At 34.0% G+C, this 23,459-nt stretch overlaps 1 protein-coding gene across 1 annotated transcript in view; it reads right to left on the reverse strand.

Moving 5' to 3' along the window:
- The window catches only part of CACNA2D1 (calcium voltage-gated channel auxiliary subunit alpha2delta 1), a 644,980-nt gene that overhangs the window by 507,917 nt on the left and 113,604 nt on the right, over nt 1-23,459 (reverse strand). Inside the window, exon 2 of the mRNA XM_044679055.1 lies at nt 22,360-22,441. Coding sequence (XP_044534990.1) covers nt 22,360-22,441 — 82 coding nt within the window. The remainder of the gene's footprint in view (nt 1-22,359; nt 22,442-23,459) is intronic.

Genomic DNA, 23,459 nt, shown 5'->3' on the forward strand with positions numbered 1-23,459 from the left:
ATTTGAATGACATCATTACCCTACTCAAGAAAATCCAGTGGCAAATTATTGCCTCCTGAATCACCTATAAAAATCTTTTGTTTGGAATTCAAAACCTTTAATAATCTATGTCCTGCTCCCCCACACACATACCATTCCATCTTTCATATACATTATATACTCTCCAGGATATAGATTCTTCAATAGACATTGTCATCCTTGCTGTTCCACAAACAGGATACTCCATCTTTCTGCTCTGAGAATTTTCTCTCACTATTTCTCATGAGTAGACTCTTTTACCCTCTCTGTCTAATGACTTCCCTGTTTTTTTGTTTTTATTTTTTTTAATTCTAAAAAAAAATGCCTTCTTCCATAGCAAGGCATTCTTAATCCTAAATTCTAGTGCCTTCCCTTTTAAAATTACTTATTATTTTTTTCTGTTTAAAATTTGCATATATTTATTTGCTAATTGCCCCCTTCATTAAATCATTATCCCTTGAGGGCAAGGATTTTCTTTTGCCTCTTTTTGTATTTCCAGCAATTAGCATAGTGCCTGGAACAGAGTAGATGCTTAATAAATATTTATTGCTTGACTGGTGTGAAAAGCTGAATAAAACTTAAGCAGAACTGAGGAAAGTGACATCAATGGATTGTAATTGGACTTGGGAACCCCACTTGTCATGATCAAAGGCCTACTATAATTGAATTATGTCTCTTTTAAAAATCTCCTTCAATGATTAGGGCAATATATAAGTAAATTACTGTTTTTAAAAATTCATCTTCCAAAACCAGACATAATTCTTTTCTCTGTTTTTTGTCAGTTCATCCCAATCATGAATATAGCCTCTAGAGTACTGCCATAACTCTTACTAAGCAAAGTCTAGGGAGAAAACCAAAGAGAGACTTTCAGCTTTTCTTAAACCACCAGAAGCTTTATCAGCTTTCTTATTAGACTTTAGCTCTTGCCCAGCACTGCAATACCTACTCTAGCCCACTGGATTATGTGTTATTGTTCAGTCATTTCAGTTTTCAATCTCTCCTTAACTCCATTTGGAGTTTTCTTGGCAAAGATAGTGGAGTGGTTTGTCATTTCCTTCTCCTGCTCATTTCACAGAGGGAAAACTGAGGTATAAAGATTAAGTGACTTGTCCAGAGGCACATCAAGTGTCTAAGGTTGGATTTTTACTCAGAAAGATGAATCTTAATGACTCCAGGACCAGCATTCTATTCACCATGCCACCTAGCTTCTCCTTAAATTATGTAAACATAAAAAAAACTCTGTATGTACTTGTAGTAAAGCATGTCCCAGAGTTCTTAGGGAATGAGGATAAGATGGGGAAGGGAAAGCAGAGAGAATATTTGAACTGTATTTTATATTTTATACCTAAGGAAATGCTTCTGCTTAGAAACTAATTAGTGTTGGCTAATTAATTGATACTAAGTAACACAATATGTGAGCATACATGAACAAGAGTATTAAAAACTATTAGACAACCCCTAAAGGTTGGGACCCTAAGAGGAGAGTCAGCTGCTTTCTGGGCACTCAACCCACCAAAGTGACTGAGAGTTGAGAAGTCCTGGAATGGAGAGATTCTAGAGATATATTTCAAATGGTTCATTTCTTTTTCCCATTCTAATTTACTTCCTGAAGGAGGAAAAAAACCTAACTTTTTCCCCCTCACCTTTTCCCCTTTGAGGCATTATGGTACAGTAGAGTGTTAGAACCTTGAATTCAAGAAGACCTGACAAATTTTGACACACACTACCTTGTATAACCATGGGCAATTCACTACCTTCTGAGTACTAGATTTCCTGACAGTAAACTCTCCCAGGCCCAGAAATTTATAGTATCTAAGATTCTGAGATATCTGTTGCAGAAGTATGTGGCAGAAATAGAGGTGATGTTAAAATCAGTGGAAATGTTCATTGGCTATGGGAGGGGGGAGGTTTCGAGGGTTGGAAGGGAGAGTAAGAACATGAATCATGTAACCATGGAAAATTTTTCTAAAAAATAAAAAAAAAGATAGACATGTGAAGTTTAAAAGTTTAAGAATCAGACCTTTCATAGACAGAAGAGAATTTCTCATTGCAATGTGCTACTTTAGTTAAAAAAATCATTCGTATAGATCTTGAACTGCACCTACTTACAGAGCAAAGCCAATGATTTAGATAGAACAGGTATCATGGGAAAGAAATTGCAGGTTTGGAAGCCCTTGAGGTATCTTTCCCTGCTGGGGGTAAATGTAAACCACAAGTTAGTACCATAAATCATGAGAACACTGTGTAGCATTCTGTGGGAAAGAAGGAATAATTGAAATGTCAAAGAATTATCCTGATAGTAACCTTAAGTTCAGTTGCCTTCTGGGGGTGTTAATGGCCCATTTGAGTGCTTTATGTGTTTCTTTATCTGTTCACAGGCTCCTATGAATTCTTGGAATTTTCAACAGCTTTTGGGTGGGTCAGCATGGGAAGGTGGCCAGTAAAATAGTCTGTTTCATACCTAAAACCCACATTTTTGCCTGGAATGTTTATAGAACTGAGGACTGTTTTCTATATATTTTTGAAAGCTAGATGAGGAGCCTAGATTAGGAGCTAGATTTTGAAAGTTAGATTCTCCTGGAGTAACTGCAACTGGTGGAGGAAGGAAGTTAAAGAGAAAATTTCTCTTCTCTGGTGTCACTTCTCAGGATCAGAAATGGTTCCTGGGAGACTAAAACCTTTCAGTCCATTTCCCACAACACTCAAAGCAAGGTTCTAAGTCTAGAAGTTAGAGATCTTATCTACCAGCAATACCCTATGAAGAATGGGGAAGGTGGAGAGGGAGGTGTCAGATATGGATTATGACTCCTTCAAACTGAGCTGCACCCTGCTTTTCCCTATCCTATTTTCCTATTGACCTTTGAAATTTCTTTCATTTTAATTCTGAGTTCATAGTGAAAATAAGCATTAAATCAATGTATTTTTTAATTGAATCATGCAAAGAACGGTTGTTTTTGCTGTTGTTCAGTTGTGTCCAACTTTTTGTGACCCTGTGGACCATACTATAAATGAAGTTTTCTTGGGAAAGATACTGCAATGGTTGGCCATCTCCTTCTCCAATGGATTAAGGCAAACAGAGGTTAAGTGACTTGGTCAAGGTCACTCAGGTAGTAATTATCTGAGTTCCCATTTGATCTCAGATCTTCCTGACATCAGGTCAAATGCTCTGACCACTGAGTCACCTAGCTGCCTCCTGCAAATGTTTTCTCTCCTGATCTCTACCTCTTGTTACCATGAGTTCCCTTTACAGCTAAACTCTATTGCCATTTCCTTGAAGAGCCTTTCTGCTGGTTTTTTCTCCCCGCCCCCCCAATCACAGGGTTTTTATTTTAGAACTATGTGATATTTGCTTATCTGTGAACAAATTAAATCTGTTCCAGTACAATATGAATATCTTCAGAGCAAGAATTGTCTCGCTTTTATCCTTGTATCCAAGAGTATATTATATATATGTAAATGTTTAACAACTAACTCTCAAAAAAAAGTGGTATACATAGCACAATTTTAAGTTTAATCTGTATTATTTACATTTCCTCCATCATCTTAAGTCCACAGAAGTGGTGTGGAACTCAAATAGAAATGGGAGTCACAAATCTGTATATAAGGCAGCTAGGTGGCACAGTGAATAGAGTGCCGGACATGGAATCAGTCATCTTGAGTTCAAATCTGGCCTAAGACAATTATTACCTCTGTAACCTTAGGCAAGGCACTTGATCCTGCTTGTCTCAGTTTCTTCATCCGCAAAACGAACTGGAGAAGGAAATGACAAACAACTCTAGTATCTTTGCCCAGATACCAAACCCCAAAGGGGTTGAGGAAGGATTAGACATAACTGAAATCAACTGAACAACAACAATCTGTATATAAGGATCTCTGTGAATTCTACATTGAGTTGGTTTTAAAACATTATTATTTATGCTTCATTGTATTTTTATTTATCTTGTTAAATATTCTCCAATCCTATTTTAGTATGATTCTGGCCATGTTTAGGAGTGTTGTGGACACCAAATAATCAGCTCACAATCAGATTCTAATCGAATTCAGTACCCTACTGCCATACCTTCAGTGTCTCTGGTACAGACAAGTTAATGTCTTTTGACTGTTAGAATAAAACTTCCTATTAAAAGGGATTGCTTCATTCTTTATGTTTGAATCCACAGTGCCTATCATACAGGAGATAGCAAATGAAAAAATCTTGATTAAATGATTTCAAATGCCAGAAGTACAAATAATTAAGGTATAGACAATTTCTTTCTGGCACAGGCACAAATGTTTTGCATTCATGTGCTTAATATGGTCAAAATAATCTAGGAATGTTTTTTTGAGTAAAGGGTTAGTATTAGCAAAGTTTTTACATTATCTTGATATTATCATTAATCCCAAAGTAATTTCCTTAACTGGACTTCTGTTGTTGCTCTTTTAGTTTTTGATGCTATTTATTATTTTTTTGACCAGAAAATGTGATTTCAATTAAAACAGCAAAATATCATTAGAGTTCCTATTAAAAACAAATGAAAAATAATTACATTAGGCTGAGTTATCTAGCCACAAAATATCCCTAACCCCGTAATGTGAAATTCTTTTCTTTTAGTTGCCCACAACATGATATTTAAAAGCACTCTTAATCTATGTGACCTTTATTTTTATGCTCTGTTAAGAGAAAATAGGTGTTTTCAAAGTATAAAAATGCTAATTAGAAATTCTGATATTCAGTTTTACTTATTTTTGTTAGAAAAAATATTTTTTCATTAGAAAAAGTATTATAAAATATCACTCTCCTAGTGGACTTCAGCTCTTTGGATAAATAGTTACCAAAGAAAGGGGAATTAGGTAAAGGAAATCTGTTTTATTTAGACTGCATTATAGCAAATAATATCTTAGATTTTTTATGACATTCATCTTCATTCTAGGGAAGAAGCAGCTTACCAATGACTACAACATTTATGAGCTATCAGGTCCCTTACCACTTGTGAAAATAATAGGCAGAAAAGCCCGTGACAACTATCTGTCACTCTATCTGCCAGCAGGGTTGCCAAACTATTCTAGTGATATATGGAGAAACAATAAATAATCGTTTACCCTTCCTCCAATTCTACCATAGTCTAAACAATTCTGAATACAAAAGGGCCACTGCAGAGTGCTGAATCAAAACAGGAGCAGATAATAGACTCTCTCTCTTTGTCCACTTCTATTCTGGGGAAGTAATATTTCAGTTGTTAAGTCCTAAGATTTTGATCCAGTGCTGCGTTAGAAACCTGTCGTCATATATACTGCTAGAAGTGTCTTCCCGAGTCTATCCATTTGCTTTTGGACCAGTCCATATCAAACCACTTCAGAAACATGCTGGACTTGAGAGTCACCAGGGGAAACAATTCTAAGACTTCAAATGAAAATGCAATCTATTTCCTAACTAGACTCTTTCCTTCAAAATATGAAGAACCAACTCAAGGTTCTTACAAATTCTATTCAAACAATCAATTGATCAATTAATAAACATTGATTAAGTATCTACTATGTGCTAGCAAGTCCTATTTCTATTTTTATATCTCAGTACCTAGAAAGGAATCATGATCAGAAAATATGAGGCTGCCCTTGTAATCAGCATGAGTGGGGTTCAAATTTTTTCTCTGACACATTTGGCTGCAGGGCTGGGTTCAAAGGATTTAACTACTTGATGCTCATGTAACTATAACTACTATTTGCAAATCTACATTGGTAGAAAGAGTTTCTTCACTGGGAGGTCCCCAAGCTGATCAAATCATAGATCTGCACATGCCTCCCCACACCCCAGAAAGGTATTTTGGCAAAATTTTTAGTTGTAATGTTCTGTTACTAAATTTAAATGTACTTAAATAAAATTGAAAAATGTGAAATAGTCACTTATATTTGTATCATAATCCTAGTTTTAAAAAGAACGTTTTTCTTATTTCATTCTCATTTTCTCCTCTAAGGACCCCTGACTTCACAGATAGCCAGCTTTTATTATTCCAAACTACCAGATGAAGAAACTGAAACTCAGAGAAATAACTTTAATCACCCAACATCAATATTGGGATTACTAAGATTACAAGTCAAGTATACTAACCAAGATGAAATAACCAAAATTTTACTCAGGGAACAAATTTAGAGAATATCAATAACAAACATTGTTAATTTTCCTTATAGAGTTTAGCTCCTACCTCACAAAATAATTAATTAAAAAAGAAGCTGCAATCTGGTACGTTAAAGGGAGCTCATCTTGAACCCAATATTTATTCCTCAATTTAAGAAGATTCCTCAGCAGAGGCTTTGTGACTTGTACTTCTTGTTTCTACTATTTCTATAAGTAATAAGCACATTATATTTTTCCACTAAGAAATTGAATGGAACACTGTATTTACATAACTGTATACATTATGTCCATGCAAAATTGGTATACTCCAATCCGCTAATCTTTTGAGTCACTAGTGGAAGATTATTCTTTATCGAAAGCAACGTTGTATCATATTTCCTATCTTTCTTTACTTCTTTCTAAAAAATAGTGGTTATTCACTTAATGCTTCAGAAACAGAAAACATAGTGATGAATATGATTTGTCCAAGAAGATTGTAATTATTATCTCCTTTTAAAAAAAATTGCAGACAAAGCACCTTCCTATTTCAGTGAATTTTCATAATCTTTTTTTTACATTTCTTATGATGCTATGCATATTTCTACTTTTCTCATGGTGTGGAATTTTTATAATCTTAAAGAAAAAATAATTATGTTTTATTCCTAGCCTAAACATTTGAAAATGAAAACTGAAATACAAATGAAAAGCTGAGCCATCACAGGGCAATACATGTCATTTCAAATTAAACATCAACTTCAGTGGGACAGGCTAATATCTTTAGTGATATTAAACAAAAATAATGTTTCCAACACAACATTTCTTTGTCAGAGTCATCATTGTTAGAGGTAGAAGTGATATAATAGGCACTGGAGTGCATTTCAGCATAGGAGAAGGAAGCTGGGATAGAAATTAAAGCATAAACATGTCATTAAATCCTATCTAAAACAAAAATTTGCACCTAACCTCTGAGGGACCAGGGAGTTGATCAATGCAGTATGTTTGTAGGGTAGTGAAGCACTTAGACTTTTCATTGCATCTACCTCTAAAATTATCGACTTGACTTTGTCCCTCATAGAAAACTGATTTAAGTGAACCAATTTTCTGGCTTATAAAAGGCAAACAACAGACCTTCTTGGTCTTTTTTCCTCTTTCTGCTTTTCTTCAAAATATCCTTAGCATGTTATAAGTTTGGTTATAGAAAGGGTTCCAGATTACCATTCTACCTAGATCCTGGCCAGAAGATAATAATGGAAGCTTCGTGTAAAAAATATAGAAGCTTTGCGTCCACATGGCACACGAAAACAATTTTTGAATCACAAATTCTTCCCCACAATTTGTCTTTCTTTTTTCTCCTCTTTATTCTTGGATCAGAGATCCAAGAATGGACTTTTCTAGACTAAGGTATGGCAGCAGGTGGGAATTAATGGTAGAATATCAAGCGTTCCTAGAGAGGTAATGACTGAGGTAGACATGCCCTCAATCAAATAACAACCATAGACAGATCAGGGTAGTGCCATGCAGAATCTCTCAAGACAAAGAGATTTTCCTGGTTAGTAGACTTATTAGAAAGAGAAAAGGATCATGTACAGAGCTCTCAGTACAGGGAAAAATGACAACAGGCAACTGAAAATATAACGAGAAAAAAATTGAACTTTGATTCCTATTATCAGTATGAGTTATTCAAATGTTGGGAAGGGATACTGCTTGTCTAACAAATCTCCTAGTATGTTTAACTACTAAGAGTGGGGAAACAGAATCACATATATTCCTGTAGAAAGTAAGATTTAACACAGGGTAATAGGGCTTTGCTACTTGTCATACCAAATGTGTTTCCTTTCCTAGGACAGTTCAAGCTATAGGGGGCACTGAGTCTGGAGAACTTGAGGATGCTTGTAGATTTTTATGGTTTATGAATATTTAAAGTTCTCCCCATTGTTTAGGTACTCCTACAACTCTGATAACAATTATTAGTGGGCTTAAGTAAAGGCTGTCTTATACTGAATAAAAGCATTGTTACCTTTAATGCTTGTATGGGACATGGGGTGCCTTTTTACCTGTATCTGTGGAGAACAAACAATACATTTATTCTTAGTCTTTTCTATAGTAAACTTGCGATAGAGCCAAAGAATTCTATTTTGGTCTATCCTGCAGATCATACGCGGTCCCAAATAAGATCAGAGGTTGAGGATATGAGTTACAGGTGGTTGCATATAAAACACCAAGAAAATATTTGAATATTATTAGGTAGAATGAAGCGATTAAGACAGAAAGAAGCCTGAGTTCTGTTCAGGCAGGGAAAAGAGTAGAAGGACTTGGAAGAAAATCTCTAAAGAGAAGTCTTATCTGTTTATCAAGTTTCAGATATTGAAGGTGTTGTTAATAACAAAAACACAAGTCCTTTGGTACCTAGAAGCTATAAGGCATAGGACTTCCCCTAATAGACACAAATCTTTAGGGAAGACTACCAGTTGTTCAAAAATTAATCTTCTCATAAGTTTGCTGATCATCGGCTGTGCTGTTAATATTAGGTACATGATTAAAAAAATAAAAAAAGCTTGTACATGTACCAAATATACAACAATATAAAAAGTATATTAAACATCTCCTTTGGTGGTAGCAAATAAGCAAAAATAAGGTGGATATCCACTGATTGTGGAATGGCTAAACAAATTGGGATAGATGAACATAATGGAATAGTACTATTTTTTAAGAATTAATTAATATGAATATAGATCAGCATGGGTAGACTTAAGGAACTGATGCAAGGGGAAATACGCAAATAAAATAAAATGAATAATAACCACAACAAAACAAATAAAAATACAAGACAAATTAAAAATAAATATTGTAAAAATATAAAGAACATTCCTGTCCCCAGAGATCTCTAATACTAAATTATATGTGTGAGGAGGAGAAGGGCATCCACAGGTGTGTAACATTGTATATTACAGTAGGTTGACAAATGAAGGAGAGGAAAGGACAATGGGAAGCAGAGGAGGGGAGAAGGACAAAAGGTGGGAAGTGAACAGGTCTTCCTGACTCTAAGTGCAATCCTCAACATTCACTACTCTAATGGGCTCCTTATGAATACATTTCTGTGCATACAGAAACCTAGGGGCAGACAGATCCTCCAAGAAGAGCTAATTATGCAAATGAATTATTAATAAGAAATTTATAAAGAAACCTCAAAAGATCGATGATATTATGGGAGATTCTATACCATGCTTTTTAAAATAAAGGCCCTCAATTACTTAGATTCAGTTTCCTGAATTGCTTTCATTTTAAAAAGTAAGATTGCTTTTCAGTCTTAACGATGGCATAGCTTAATTGGAGAGGAAAACAGACAGAATTATTCCTAGTGTCCTAAATATATTGATTTCATTGTTAACAGGGTTCTATTTTGGTCACAGCATTATTAAGTACCACTCATTCATTCTGCCAAATCTTCAAAAATGAAATTCTGGGTTTTCAATAGCAGATTTTATCCCATAAAACTTTTATTATATTACTCTCCCTGGCATGTCTCTGTTTAGCACTCTGAGAGCTTCTCTTTTTCTTAGGGTGACTTTTAGAGAAATAGTTATGACATTTAAGATATGAAAACATTCTGAAGTGATTTTTAAATTCTGTATATTGCTTAATTTTTCCTTTATGTTGTATGTATCTGTATGAAGTTTCTTTTATAAAGTAAAATTTTTTGTGTTCCTTTTTCTTGATAATGAACATTTATTTTTTGTAGTTGCAAGATTAGATTTTTAAAAACTAAATTTTTAATATCTTTTGTATTTATATTACCTGCATCTCCAAATCTATACCCATTCCTACTCCAACAGAGAAATTCTTTACAATAAATAATAAAAAGAAAAAATGATTCCGTAAAATAACCAACATATCAGAAAAGTCTAATGATATGCTCAATGTTCCCCATCCATTCTTTGCCCCATGCTCAGGTGGCTTTTCATTTATATTCTCTGAGGTCAAGCTTATTTAACATAATAGACTGTGTTGGAAAACAAAATTTAAGGCAATCTGGAAAAATGGAAAAAGTGCTGAAATAGAGAGAAAGCAGTCTCCTGACTTACGTATTTCATCTTAAACTATCTTCCCTTTCAGAATCTCAATTTACTGATCTGTAAAATGAGGTTAGTCTAAGTTTCTTTTTTAGCACAAAAAGACAATGTGATTCTAGGCTATCAATCAATCTCTTAAGTTGAAAAGATTCAAATGAACTCAGGTACAGAAATATTGAGTGGATAGTACTACTAAAAAGAGAGATTGGGAGACGTGCCAGAGGAATGTTGACTAACAATTTCTTTTTAAAAGGGAAGAGAAAAAAGACTGTAAAATAAAAGCCCTAAAACCTAAAATCATTATCTGACAAAATTCTAGTGTGTAGCATGCAAGAGATGTTTATTGAATGTCTAGAAAAGGGAAAAAAAAGGGATCAAAAAGAGCCAACTTAACTTCAAGAACAGGTAATCAAGAGTCATTCTTGAATGGATAAGTAGTCAAAGAACTTGGAAAAAAAGCTTCACATTTTAACAAAAAATAATTTCAAGTTCTTAACAAACAAAATGAAAGAATGTTTGTTTTTTAAAACCTTTACCTTCCATCTTGGAGTCAATACTGTGTATTGGCTCCAAGGCAGAAGAGTGGAAAGGGTAGACAATGGGGGTCAAGTGACTTGCCCAGGGTCACACAGCTGGGAAGTGTTTGAGGCCAGATTTGAATCTAGGAACTCCTGTCTCTAGGCCTGGCTCTCAATCCACTAAGCTACCCAGCTGCCCCCCAAGAATGTATTTTTTTCAATAATAGAAGTTCAAATCAAAACACCTTTGAGTTCTCAAATGCTTAACACAATGCTTGCAAATATTAGGTGCTTAATAAACATGTATTTATTTATTGAAGTAAAATACAGTAAATAAGCTAACAAAAGAGGAATGTAATCAATGTTCTAGTGGCTTCTGGAGGCTAGTTACACCAATACACTGCTATTGGGAATATGAACTGTTGCAATCATCCTGGAAAGCAATTTGGAATTATACATTCAAAAAGTTTCAAAAATTTCCAAACCACTGATAAAGAAATCCCACTGTTGGGCATTTATACTGAAAATGTTGAAGAGGAAACATTAACGATAATCTCACATATAACAAAATATTCATGGTACATGAATTTAATGAAATATTAATTTACTGCAAGAAAGGATGAATATCACCAGTTCTCAGAAACACTGGGAGACATATAAACTGACATAGAGTGAATGGGAACCAGAAAAACAACATACCTAATGACTAAAACAATGTAGATGGAAACAAATGAAAATAGAAACTGAAAACTTTTTAATTATAATTACCAAACTTTCCCCTAGAGAAGACTTAAGAACATTCACCTCTCTCTTTTCATGGCAAAGGTTGAAAAGAATGGGTAATTGATATTTCATATATTCTTAGTATGACTATTGTTTTCTGTTGTTTTTTTTTTTGTGTGTTTAAATTACTTTTACCTTCTTTAAAAATGCTTTTTAGGGGCAGCTGGGTAGCTCAGTGGACTGAGAGTCAGGCCTAGAGACAGGAGGTCCTAGGTTCAAATCTGGCCTCAGCCACTTCCCAGCTGTGTGACCCTTGGCAAGTCACTTGACCCCCATTGCCCACCCTTCCCACTCTTCCACCTATGAGACAATACACCGAAGTTAAGGGTTTAAAAAAAATGCTTTTTAATGTAGAATGATTTTCTAGATACAGATATCTACATGCACATAATATTGAATATAAGATATATTAAATATGTAACATCTGATATATTTAGTAATAAAATATTATAGATTATAAACATAAAATATATTAAGTATAATCTATAAATTATGTATAATTTAAGATATATATATGTAAATTATTATGAAAATTTTCTGTTCCTTACATTGGCACATTATCCAAAGAACCCCTTCCCCTAGTCCTTCCAAAAAGTCATCTCATATGACAAATATTATTTTCTTGATAGGAAAAAAATAGTCCACAAAACTGATTGATACATTGGAAAAGTCTAAAAAACACAAGTAACCTATAACATTTGTGAACCTCCCAACTCCATAAAGAGATAGGAAGAAAGAGTATATATTTTCATTTAAGCCCCACTTCATTTTAAAAATTTTTTAACATTTACTCTTGATTTTTTAGTATATCTGTTCTTTTCTTTTTTTAAATTGCCATGTATGCTGTTTTCTTGGCTCTGATTATATCATTTTGCATCAGTTCATATATATCTTTTTATATTTCTCTGTGTTTAACACACTCACCATTTCTTATAGCCAATAACTTTTCATTGCATTCAATAAAACATAGTTTAAGCCATGCCCCAACTGATGGGCATCATCTTTACTTCCAGTTCTTTACTATCGCACACATACTAGGAAATGCTATAAATAAGACATTTTAAAATTAACATTATGGGGAAAAATCAATCAATAAAAATTATTAAAATAAAGAAGCGTTAGAGTAAGATTTGACTCATCAACCCTTTTGATAGGACTACAAAACTAGGAGACCACAGGAATTATATAGTGGAATGGCTATTATTCCTTTCTTAAGTCAAATCCACTAATCCTTTGACGTTCTTATGAAACCCTGCAACCCATTTCTCAAAATATTTTTAAAATGGATAAAATATATAAGATCATAAAGGAAATCAATTACACTGATACAGTATCTTTTACTATTCTTGTAGGAAAGACATAGGCTAGTTGGCTGTAAAATCAAATGGAACTTGTTCTGTGGAGAAAAGAGTAACTGTCAATGGTTTGAAGCTATTTTTGATAAATTTGACAGGACATTTCTCTAGGGGAATGAATCAACATCCTATTCTTGGCTTGTGCTCCTTAACACTTTCATCAATTAATTGGCCAAAGACATAGATAAAATGCTGATTGTATTTGCACATAAAACAAAGCTGGGAGGAACTTCTAAAATGTTGGATGACACAGTAAGAATCTAAAAAGATCCTCACAGACTAATATACTGGACTCTGTCTAATAAGATCAGGATTAAGAAAAAGGAATATTAAGAATTATACTTGTTTTCTAAATCTCAAAGTCAAACTACAACGGGAAAGAAACTGTGGTTATATAGTCTATGTTTTTTTTTTTTTTTATGAACTACAAGCTCAATAGGAAGCAACAGTGACAGCAAAAAATAAACAATCCTCTCTTGATCTGCATTGAGAAATGTAGCTTCTAAAAATAAGGGTGTGATAGTCTCCCATAGACTGTTCTGGTCAGATCATAATTGAAGAAATTAGATTCAAATTATATCTCTTCTCCTTATTGACTCTGGCTTTGGGCAAGCCAGTTAGCTTGCCTTACCTCTAGTTTCTTTATCTGTAAAAAGAGGGAGTTGGACCAAGTGATTCCCGAGTTTCCTTCCAGTTTTAAATCTATTGTTCTATTGCGTTCAGTTCTAGGCAGTGAGCTTAAGGAAAGGCATTGATAAACCTTTCTGAAAGTGATCAGAGGAGGGTAACCAGCATATTTACAGGTTTTGAGTCCACATTATATGAGAATCAGTGGAGGGAACTGAAGTTGTTTAACCTGAAAAAGAGAAGGTTCAAGAAGAGTAGGAGAGTTGTCATCATGGATTAGACATAAAAGACAAAAGATTTTTTGTTTGGTCTAAGTGGGGTAGGAGGGAAACAGGGAATATGGGCAGAAGATTAAAAAAAGACAAGTCACAAAAGTGTTCCTCTATATTGGTGTTTTTGATAAATGTAGTGGGTCCCAAGTAGCGAGTTCCTTTTTTGGAGGCCTTCACACAGAAACTGTTGGAGAAGTTGTTTTAAGAATTGGAAGTACTGACTTAGACTTGATGGCCAGTGAAGTCCTTTCTGACTAAAATTCTACAATTCTTTGACTTTCATGTTTTTGTTGCTGTTATTACATGCTCTTTAAAAGTTATTTTTTCCAAATACTTTATAGCTAGGAAGTTTTACTAATTATCATGGACCTTTATTACCAATGAAATGATTGATTCTGTTTATTCTTCTAGATTCTTCCTTTAACTGTTACTCATTTTTAAATACATCAGTTAATTTCCTGTATTATATATGTTTATATTTCTCAAGAATAAGAATAGCCATTTAGGTGACACATTGGACAGAGTGTTGGCCTGAGTTCAAATTTAACCTCAGATCCTGACTAGTTGTGTGACCCTTGGAAAGTCATTTAACTCTTTTTGCCTTAGTTCCTCATCTGCAATATGAGCTAGAGAAAGAAATGGCTAACTACTCCAGAATCTTTGCCAAGAAAACTCCAAATGGACACACGGAGAGTTAGAAATTACTGAAATGACTCAATAACAAGGGATAGTCAAGTAGAATTTGTTACTACATAATTAAATCATGTGTACTTGTACATTAGATTATCTGTGCAAATATCTAAATTAAAAGCTACAGGTAGGCAGAATTAAGTTATCAAAACTTTAATCATCCCCAGAGCTAGTATAGTACTCTTGATATATTAGGCTAATGATTATTATAATTATTATTAGCAAGTAAACATATATACATAGTGAGAGAGATTTTATATATATTTACATTATATATATATGTATATATAATGATGATTATAATTATTATTAGCAAGTAAACATATATATATACATAGAAATTTTATATCTATTTACATATAGATATAAAATCTCATTTGCTCCTTATAAAAACACAGGTTATAACTGTAAAGTGATTAGTGTCCTCATTTTATATACGAAGAAACAGGGTGACAAAGTTAAAGTTACAGTCTAGCATTACACTCTTAGTATCTGAGGCAGGATTATAATTCAGGACTTTCTAATATCAAATTAGCATTCCATAGCTATGCCACTTTTTAAAGCTGAATTAAATAGCATAATAAATGTATTATTATTATTTTTTGCTTGTTTGTTTCAGGATTGGAGTTCAATTTAACCAATTTATTCCACAAGCAATTAAGTATCTAATGAGTACAGGAGCCTTGATACATATTTTGGATACAAAGTCAAAAAAGAAACAGTCCTTTCCTAGAAGATCTTACTGATACTATCTGTGCATCAAAATATTTATGCCATAAAAATACAAGCTGTAAAAATTTGTCCTTGAAGTCCTAATTTCCTCATGAACACATTTTTAAACTTTCACTTTGTTTCCTGTCATTTGAGAAATTTTCAGAAAAATTACATAAAATGTGTTGCTAAGGTTTTATCTTTCAAATACATGTACAGCAATTTATTAAATAAATACATACAGAAATATTTCTCTGAACAGAAGCAAAAATGCAACACTTTAAATTGTACTGCCTATGTGACTCATCTTGGACTTTTCCCCTGTGGTTCTCTTTAGAAAACAATATGAATCAAACAATGAAATTTTCATGAACTGAATCTGCATAATTGGTGACAAGGCTTTAACTTATTTATAGCTTTCACTGAAATGGTGATAGTTTCATCAAAGATAGTGACCTTGTATTTACTTTCACCTTTCCAAAACTGAAGTAAGAAAAATATCTGGAAAAATCGAATAAAATGAAAAATGTATTACAGAGAACTAAAAAGGTATCAATAAATAAAAACTCACAAAATTATATATTTGTGTTTTCATTGTTTTAAAGTCCTATTATTCAAATGATAATGTAATATTTTATATGACATTAATGTAATTTCCATTAATTAATCTACTTAGAAATTATTATTTGATAGATATATAGTTAAGATATTATTGATGAGATGGATTATACAACCAGATGATCACAAAAATCTTTGTATGGTTTACTCCCAGGTGAGAAGCCCTCAGAGGTCCTCAAGGAGAGGTGGTGGTAGGCTTCCCAAACCTGAACGTGAATGGATTGGAATTAAAGTGCCTTTGAACTGAGTCAAGAATAGAAGGGATCAGAAATGGTGTGCTTAAGTGGCTGGACATCAAATACAGATTTCTTTACATTTGGAAAAATGGAGTCATGAATTAAAGCTGGAAGAAAGGGATGAGTGCATTAGTTTAGTTAGACCCACACATTCAAGCTGTGTCGTGGACAACAACAAACACACCACTGGGCAATATGGGCAAAACATTTGTATTACTTTAAATATTACTCGCAGAATGTGATAAAAGTATGACAGTATTTCAGCTAACCTCCTCCAATGAAGTTTTAGCATACTGAAAGGTAAGTGGTATGGCAGACATAGTGTTGAGCCTGGAGTCAAGAAGAGGTGAGAACAAGCATAGCTTCAAACACTGACTAGCTGGTTATCTAGAGTTAGCCACTTCACCTCAGTTTCCTCATTTGTGAAATCAGGATAATAATAGGACTTATTTCCCAGGGTTACTGTGAGGATAAAATTACATCATATATTTAAAGCATTTTGTAAACCTTAGCATACTAGATTTGGGTTAGCTATTATGTCTTAAAAAGGATATAAATCACTATATAAAAAGATATGGTGGACTATAGTCTCTATGTCTCAGAAAATCACAACCCTTATTTGAATTCACACTGTCCAGGTCCAACATGATACAGATTTAGTTCAATGACACAGGAGTATACCCTGTTTCTATCCCTATAAGAGGATGCCTCGGGCAAAAATTATTCATGAGACAAATTGTCATAAGGCTGACTCTTTAGGTTCCTCCCTGCATGGTGTTTTTCTGGCTATTCTCCTAGTTTAGACAATGTTTCACAAATCTCTGCCTAACCCTGTAGGCTAATCAGATTTCTGAAGTCTTTTGGCTGAGACTACTGTACTTTCTCTCAGTTCCTGCCCTTCTTCCTTCCAGGCATGATTCCTCTTTCTAGGCCAAATTCTCTTTAAGAAGTGGCATTGCTCCCACTCTCTTATTCCTATAGGGAAGAAGTACACACAACAATAACTGAGACACCACAGACTTCCTTACATTAATTGGGACTAAATTCCTACAATTATGGAAGAAACTTAGAGCAAATACATTATCTCATCAAGAACAAATATCTTTACGAAACTAAAGTTTATGGCATAATCAAAGAATCACAAAAATTAAAAGTGAAGAGAGACCTCGGAGGCCAAAGTTTGATCCCTAACATTCCTTTCTTCTGACATCACTGAAGCTGGGGAAGGGAGAACTAACACCTTAAATGGCAGCTGGTCTCTGAACCTCCACTTGATAATTGGCATTTAAGGTGAGGATACCACATCATGAGGTGGATGATTTTATTTGAGGGGAGCTCTATTTGGTCCCTCATCCCCATGGGAATCTGAAATACTTAAATTGAGATATCAGGTATGCATTAAATCTTCTCCTAAATAAACGTCCTTATTTCTTGCAACAAAATCTTCTTGGGAAAGATTATCTTGTCCAATTATTATCTCATGCATTTTTCTTTAACTGCTTGGATTTGTCAATGTCTTTCCTAAAAATGGGATCTAGAAACAAAAACACTCCAGGTATGAAAGACTTGTTGTTATTCAGTTTCTTCAGTCATGTGTGACTCTTTATAACTCCATTTGGGATTTTCTTGCTAAAGATTCTGGAATGGTTTGCCTTTTCCTTCTTAACATCATTTTACAGAGCAGGAAATCGAGGCAAACAGGGTAAGTGACTTGCTGGGACACAACTAGCAAGTCTCTAGGGCTGGACTTGAACTCAGGTTCTTTTGTTTTGAGGTCTCCACTACACTACATAGCCCAGTAGAACTCTTACTTTCTTCATTTTGAATGATAACCTTTCTCAATGTGGTCTATCAAAACATAATCTGTTTTGGACTGCTACATTACAATGTACAAACATATTGATTAAGGGTCAATGAAACCCCCAAATTGTTTCACAAGCACTTATCTATATGTATCTTGATCTAACACTAAAGGCTGATTTTCAGAACTCAGAGTAGAAACCTTTTAATTATCAAAATAGATTATATATGGGGGCAGCTGGGTAGCTCAGTGGATTGAGATCCAGACCTAGAGACAGGAGGTCCTAGGTTCAAATCTGGCCTCAGACACTTCCCAGCTGTGTGACCCTGGGCAAGTCACTTGACCCCCATTGCCTAACCCTTACCACTCTTCTGCCTTGGAGCCAATACGCAGTATTGAAGAAGGTAAGGGTGTAAAAAAATAGATGACATACTATAGAGATCTTTCTATATGACATATCATACAAAATGATATGCTTCTCAATTTGTTTCATCCATTCATTTGACAAATATACTTTATATGGCTTTATCCAAGCCATTGTTGAAGTTATAGAATGATATAAGTCCAAGGATAGATTCCACTGATACTTAAAATCTCCTTTGTGGGATATTAACACATTTCAATTCCAGACATTCAACAAGTTCCAAGTTGATCTAACTATATTGTCATCTGGCTTTGACCCCCAAAATAGTATGAGTAAATCTGCTGATACCTAAGTATGAGCCATTTGCAATATTGCTCTGATCTACTAATCTAATAATACTACGAAACAAGAATAAATTCTGGGAAAAATAATATCTTCAGAGCAAATACATTTGAATGGACATAAGTACATAAGAAACAAGATCTATTTCCCCAATATATTAATAGCAAATGATATGAATAGCTTTCAAAAGAATTATAAAATAACAACTATGTGAAAGATGACTCCAAATCACTAATAACAAAAAAGTGAAGTTTAAAACCACTGTGAAGGAAATTGGAAGATGATTAAAGAATTTGTTAATGGGGGCAACTGAGTATCTCAGTGGACTGAGAGTCAGGCTTAGAGACGGTAGGTCCTAGGTTCAAAGCCGGCCTCAGACACTTCCCAGCTGTGTGACCCTGGGCAAGTCACTTAACCCCCTTTGCCCACCCTTACCACTCTTCCACTTATGAACCAATACACAGAAGTTAAGGGTTTAAAAAAAAAGAATTTGTTAACACTAAAGCCATTAGGTTGGTTACAGGAAGACAGAAACTAAAATGCTCTTGGTGAAGTTGTAAATTAATCCAATCATTTTGGAAAACCTTAAAAATAATAAAATAAAAAATAAAATAATAATTTTAGGAAAAAATTATGTGATATCATTAAATTCTCCATACCTTTTTGTCCTAGAATCCTACTTCTGGTCACATACCCCCAAATAGTCAAAAGCAGAAATAAAATTTTCATGTGTACAAAAAATATTCAAAACAAAAATTTTGTGTTTACAGAATCTAGAAACAAAGTTGATATCTATCAACAAAACAAATGGGGAATTCAAAGAAATGGATGAAATAAAGAAATTTGCTTCCCTCCTTTTGATAAACTAAGAGCTACAATATGCAGAAAATCTTACAAAGACCTGGCTTCTTGGTGACTTTATTGCTGTTGTTTTATGCATATGAATTTTGTTTGTTTCAAAGGGTTGTTCATGGGGAAGGGGTAGGTTGGTTGTTGTCCTTCATATTCAGATCACTGATGGAGTCACTGATAATGACTTTTAATTTGAATATAATTGGATTCAAGTGATTTGAGTGAGGCAGAATTCCACAAAGCCCAGAATCTCTCTGTCTCTTCTAGATCATCACAATCCAGTGACAATCAAAAGTTATTATTGCTGCTATCTCAGAATGGGGCTGACGACCCTGACTTCTTCCATGTCTAACCAAACCCTAAGTTCTCCAAAGAACCTCTTAGTCTGCTTTCATGGTCCATGGAACAAATTGTTCTCATTCTCCCCTTCTGCCAAGAAAAGTTTTTACATGCCTGAGGTAGACACTCCCCCAATCACCAATGGGTTTGATGTCTGTTGGTCATCTTCAACCTCATTCTACCTGCCTTCCATGATACTTTATCTGGGGAAGCTCTGAATTTTAATCTAGTTAGGGCCACATTTGAAAATTTTGCAGGCTATCTGTTTGATGTCTCTGTCCTAGAGGAAGCTTGTTTCACCCATTCTTAATTCTAGTGCCTTTGTTCTCTTCATTATTTCTTTTTATCATTGATATAGTTTGATGGTACATATTTGGTTGCTTACTGTCTCCTCATCATGAGTTCCTTGAGTTTAAGGAATGTCTTTTGCATCCTTTTTTTTTTTGTCTTAGCACAGAACCTGGCACAAATTAGACGCTTAATAAATATATATTCATTGATAAGAAAAAAGGAAAAAGAATCTATATGTTCTAAAATATTTACACCAGGTTTTTTTTTTGTGGTAGCAAAGAACTGGAAACTGAAGGGATGCCCATCAATTGGGGAATGGCTAGACAGGTTTTGACATAGGATTGTTATGGAATGTTACTGTCCCCTAAGAAACAATGAGCAAGAATTTAAAAAAAAAATGGGAAAACATACCTGAAATTATGAGGAGTGAAATGAGCAGAACCAAGAGAACATTATAAATAGCAACAGAAATAGTGTTTAAAGAATGACTGTTTATGTGCATATCTAGATAAAGAACTGATAAAATAAGCTAGACATACTTTTATATTTCCATATATCTTTTTTTTCTTGGCCAAATGATACTTTCTCTAGAGCAGGGAGTAGAAGAAGAGAGAGAAATACCTGGGAATTTTAATGTAACAAAGAAACTAAATTTAAAAAAATAGTCAGTTGCTGGTCATTCCTGAAAAACCCAATATATTCAGAATGAGATTTATATTTTTTATTATGAAATGATGATTCAATCTGCTCCGTTACCTGTATATGACAGTTAAAATTTTCTGCCATGTCCTAACAGATAGAAAAAATAGAAACCTATCAGAATCATAATTTTAAATATGTAACTAGATATATGCTAAGCTCTTCTTGCCACTGATTTCTAGATTTCTCTTTAAATTTCCCCATCTACTTGGCAGTCCACTTGGTTTATAATATGAAAACAAAAATCTCAGCTTTGTTTACTACTAAGGTAATTTGTAGGAGAGTCCCTATTTATCTCTATTTAGAAGTCATTTTAAATTTGATCGCTTAGTCCCTTCTGAAAACATTTACTCATTCGATTGGCATATCAGCCTTTTGAATTTTATCTTTATGAACAGGACTGATTTGTCCACTTTAAGATATATCAATTTGATCCAATGAAAATGTTAAATTCTCCTATTTATTGACAATTTATGATATTTTTTCAAATTTCGAATACATATTTAATATATTCCTATATATTTAACTTGGTCAAGGATCATTATATATAAACTTCATCATGTTTATCACTGGCATTTCTCTGTTTTTGTATTCAATCTTCATGATAGTTTGAGTTGGCCACCTTGAAGCTGACCAATCAAATTCTTTGAATGTTGTCATTCATTTTTCCATATTTTATAAAAACATTATAACTCTACTTTCTTCTTATAATTGTTTTCAATTCCTAGCTATTTGACTTTTTTGCCTTGTATTTATAGATTTTTTGGGGGGGAAATGTTCCTTTCTAATGTCTCATCCATTGCTTGTTGTATTTCAATATGTCCATTATAGAATTTTGTCAGGATTTCTAAGCTAGACTTAATAAGACAATATGATTTGTTTTATCTGACATTTGCTGAACAATTTCAAGGTGTGAATGTGTGTTAGCCCATCTGCAAGTGAACATGCTTTGTATTTCCACATGTAGACATTCATTAGTATACCATGTCTCATTTTTACATGGTCATATTCTCAGAAAATGAAGATCTCATGTTCCACAGGAATATGTTTTTATTAATGCAGACATATTACTGAAAAATCTATTTGAAAAGTGTATTGTGAAATACTAAAACATAAGAGAGACAACATCATTGTAGTATGATTATCATGACTCGAGATAACCACTTTGGAGGCAATTATAATAGTTTGGGTGCATGAATTAACTTCTAATAGATTTTTTTCCAAAAATTATGTGTTTTCATCATTCTTCATGTTTGTGAGGAACTCTATTATTGTGAAGTTATAATCGTTAGACATATGATCCCTACGTCAAATTCATCTTCCGTAAGTTCACATCTAACCATGCCATCGTCCTCTTTCCACTCATTTGATAAGTTCCAATGACTCTCTGTTATCTCCAGCATCAAATACAAAAGCCTCTGTTTGGCTTTTAAATTCTTTATAATGTGAGTCCTTCCCATTTTTCAATATTCCTATACCTTCCATCTAAAAGGTGGAAACAAGTACTATAACAGAAAACAAAGTTTCTTTTATGTAGATAGTAAAGCAAATGAATATTATAGGCTTTAGCTACCATAGAAATCAATTATCTGTCAGGAAAAGTAAATTATTTATTTTGATGGAATGTATTGTGAATTTTGACCATTTCAGTCCTCCCAGTGAGTCTTTTGATCGTTACTTACATCTCGGAGTTGGGTCACTCCACTTGCTGTCCTTGCCAGTGTGACAAGTTCATCTTGCATCTTATCCACCCATGACTTGATACTACAGAAATGAGAAAAGAAAAAGAATGTCCCTTCAGATCAATGGCAATTGGCTCTGATGATCACAAACACAAATAGAAACTGACACTTTATACTTATGTGGAAGATTGATCCTGAAATCCCCTTGATACTGATAAGAGTATTTTCAATAAACTCTCTTCTCTCTCTCTGCTTCCTTCAGCCTCCCTTCCAATTACATAAGTATTTGTTTATTTGTTGTTGTTTTTGTAGGTCATCCTGTGAAGATTCTGAAATAGCTCAAAATCAACAAGGTCTGCAGATGGCTTAGTTTCTTAGAAGCATAGGATTGTGGGGGTAGAAAGGGATCTTAGAGCTTATTTGATCCAACCCAAATACCTGTGAGGCACATTGAATAGAAACGTGGGGCTGCAGTCAGGAAAACCTAAATTCAAATCTGGCCCCTGACACTTAGTAGTTGTGTGGCCTTGGGCAAGTCACTTAACCATTCTTTGCAGGAAGCAGCTAGCTGGCTCAGTAGTTATGGATAGAGAGCTAGGTTTAGAGTCAGGAAGACCCAAGTTCAAATTTGACCTCAGGCCCTAACTTGCTGTGCTAGCCTGGAAAAGTCACTTAATGCCTGTGTGCCTCAGTTTCTCAGCTGTCAAATAGAGATAACAAATACATTCACTTCACAGGGTTATGAGGATTAAATAAGGCAACCTATGTAACATGTTTAGCATAGTGCTTGGTATATAGTAGGCATTTAAGAAATAATTCTTTATTTCTTTAACTTTCTAGATCAGAAATTAAGGCTATTTTAAGTGATTTGATCAAGGGTATACAGCAAGTGTGAGCAGTAATAGGAGGAGTATACTTTTATATCTACCAATAAAAACATTGTTTTAGCTTTTTCACAGAATTTATCAAGTGGCCATTCATTCTCTTTCAGTTTAAATTTAAAAACAATTGATGTATACATGTTAAGCTGTGCTTAGATTAGTGGATTTTCATATAGAGTGCCAGAAGTCCAAAGATCTAAGTCACAGTCATGGCTCTTC

The sequence above is a fragment of the Gracilinanus agilis genome, chromosome 5 (assembly GCF_016433145.1).
Source record: "Gracilinanus agilis isolate LMUSP501 chromosome 5, AgileGrace, whole genome shotgun sequence".
NCBI classification, from domain to species: Eukaryota; Metazoa; Chordata; class Mammalia; order Didelphimorphia; family Didelphidae; genus Gracilinanus; species Gracilinanus agilis.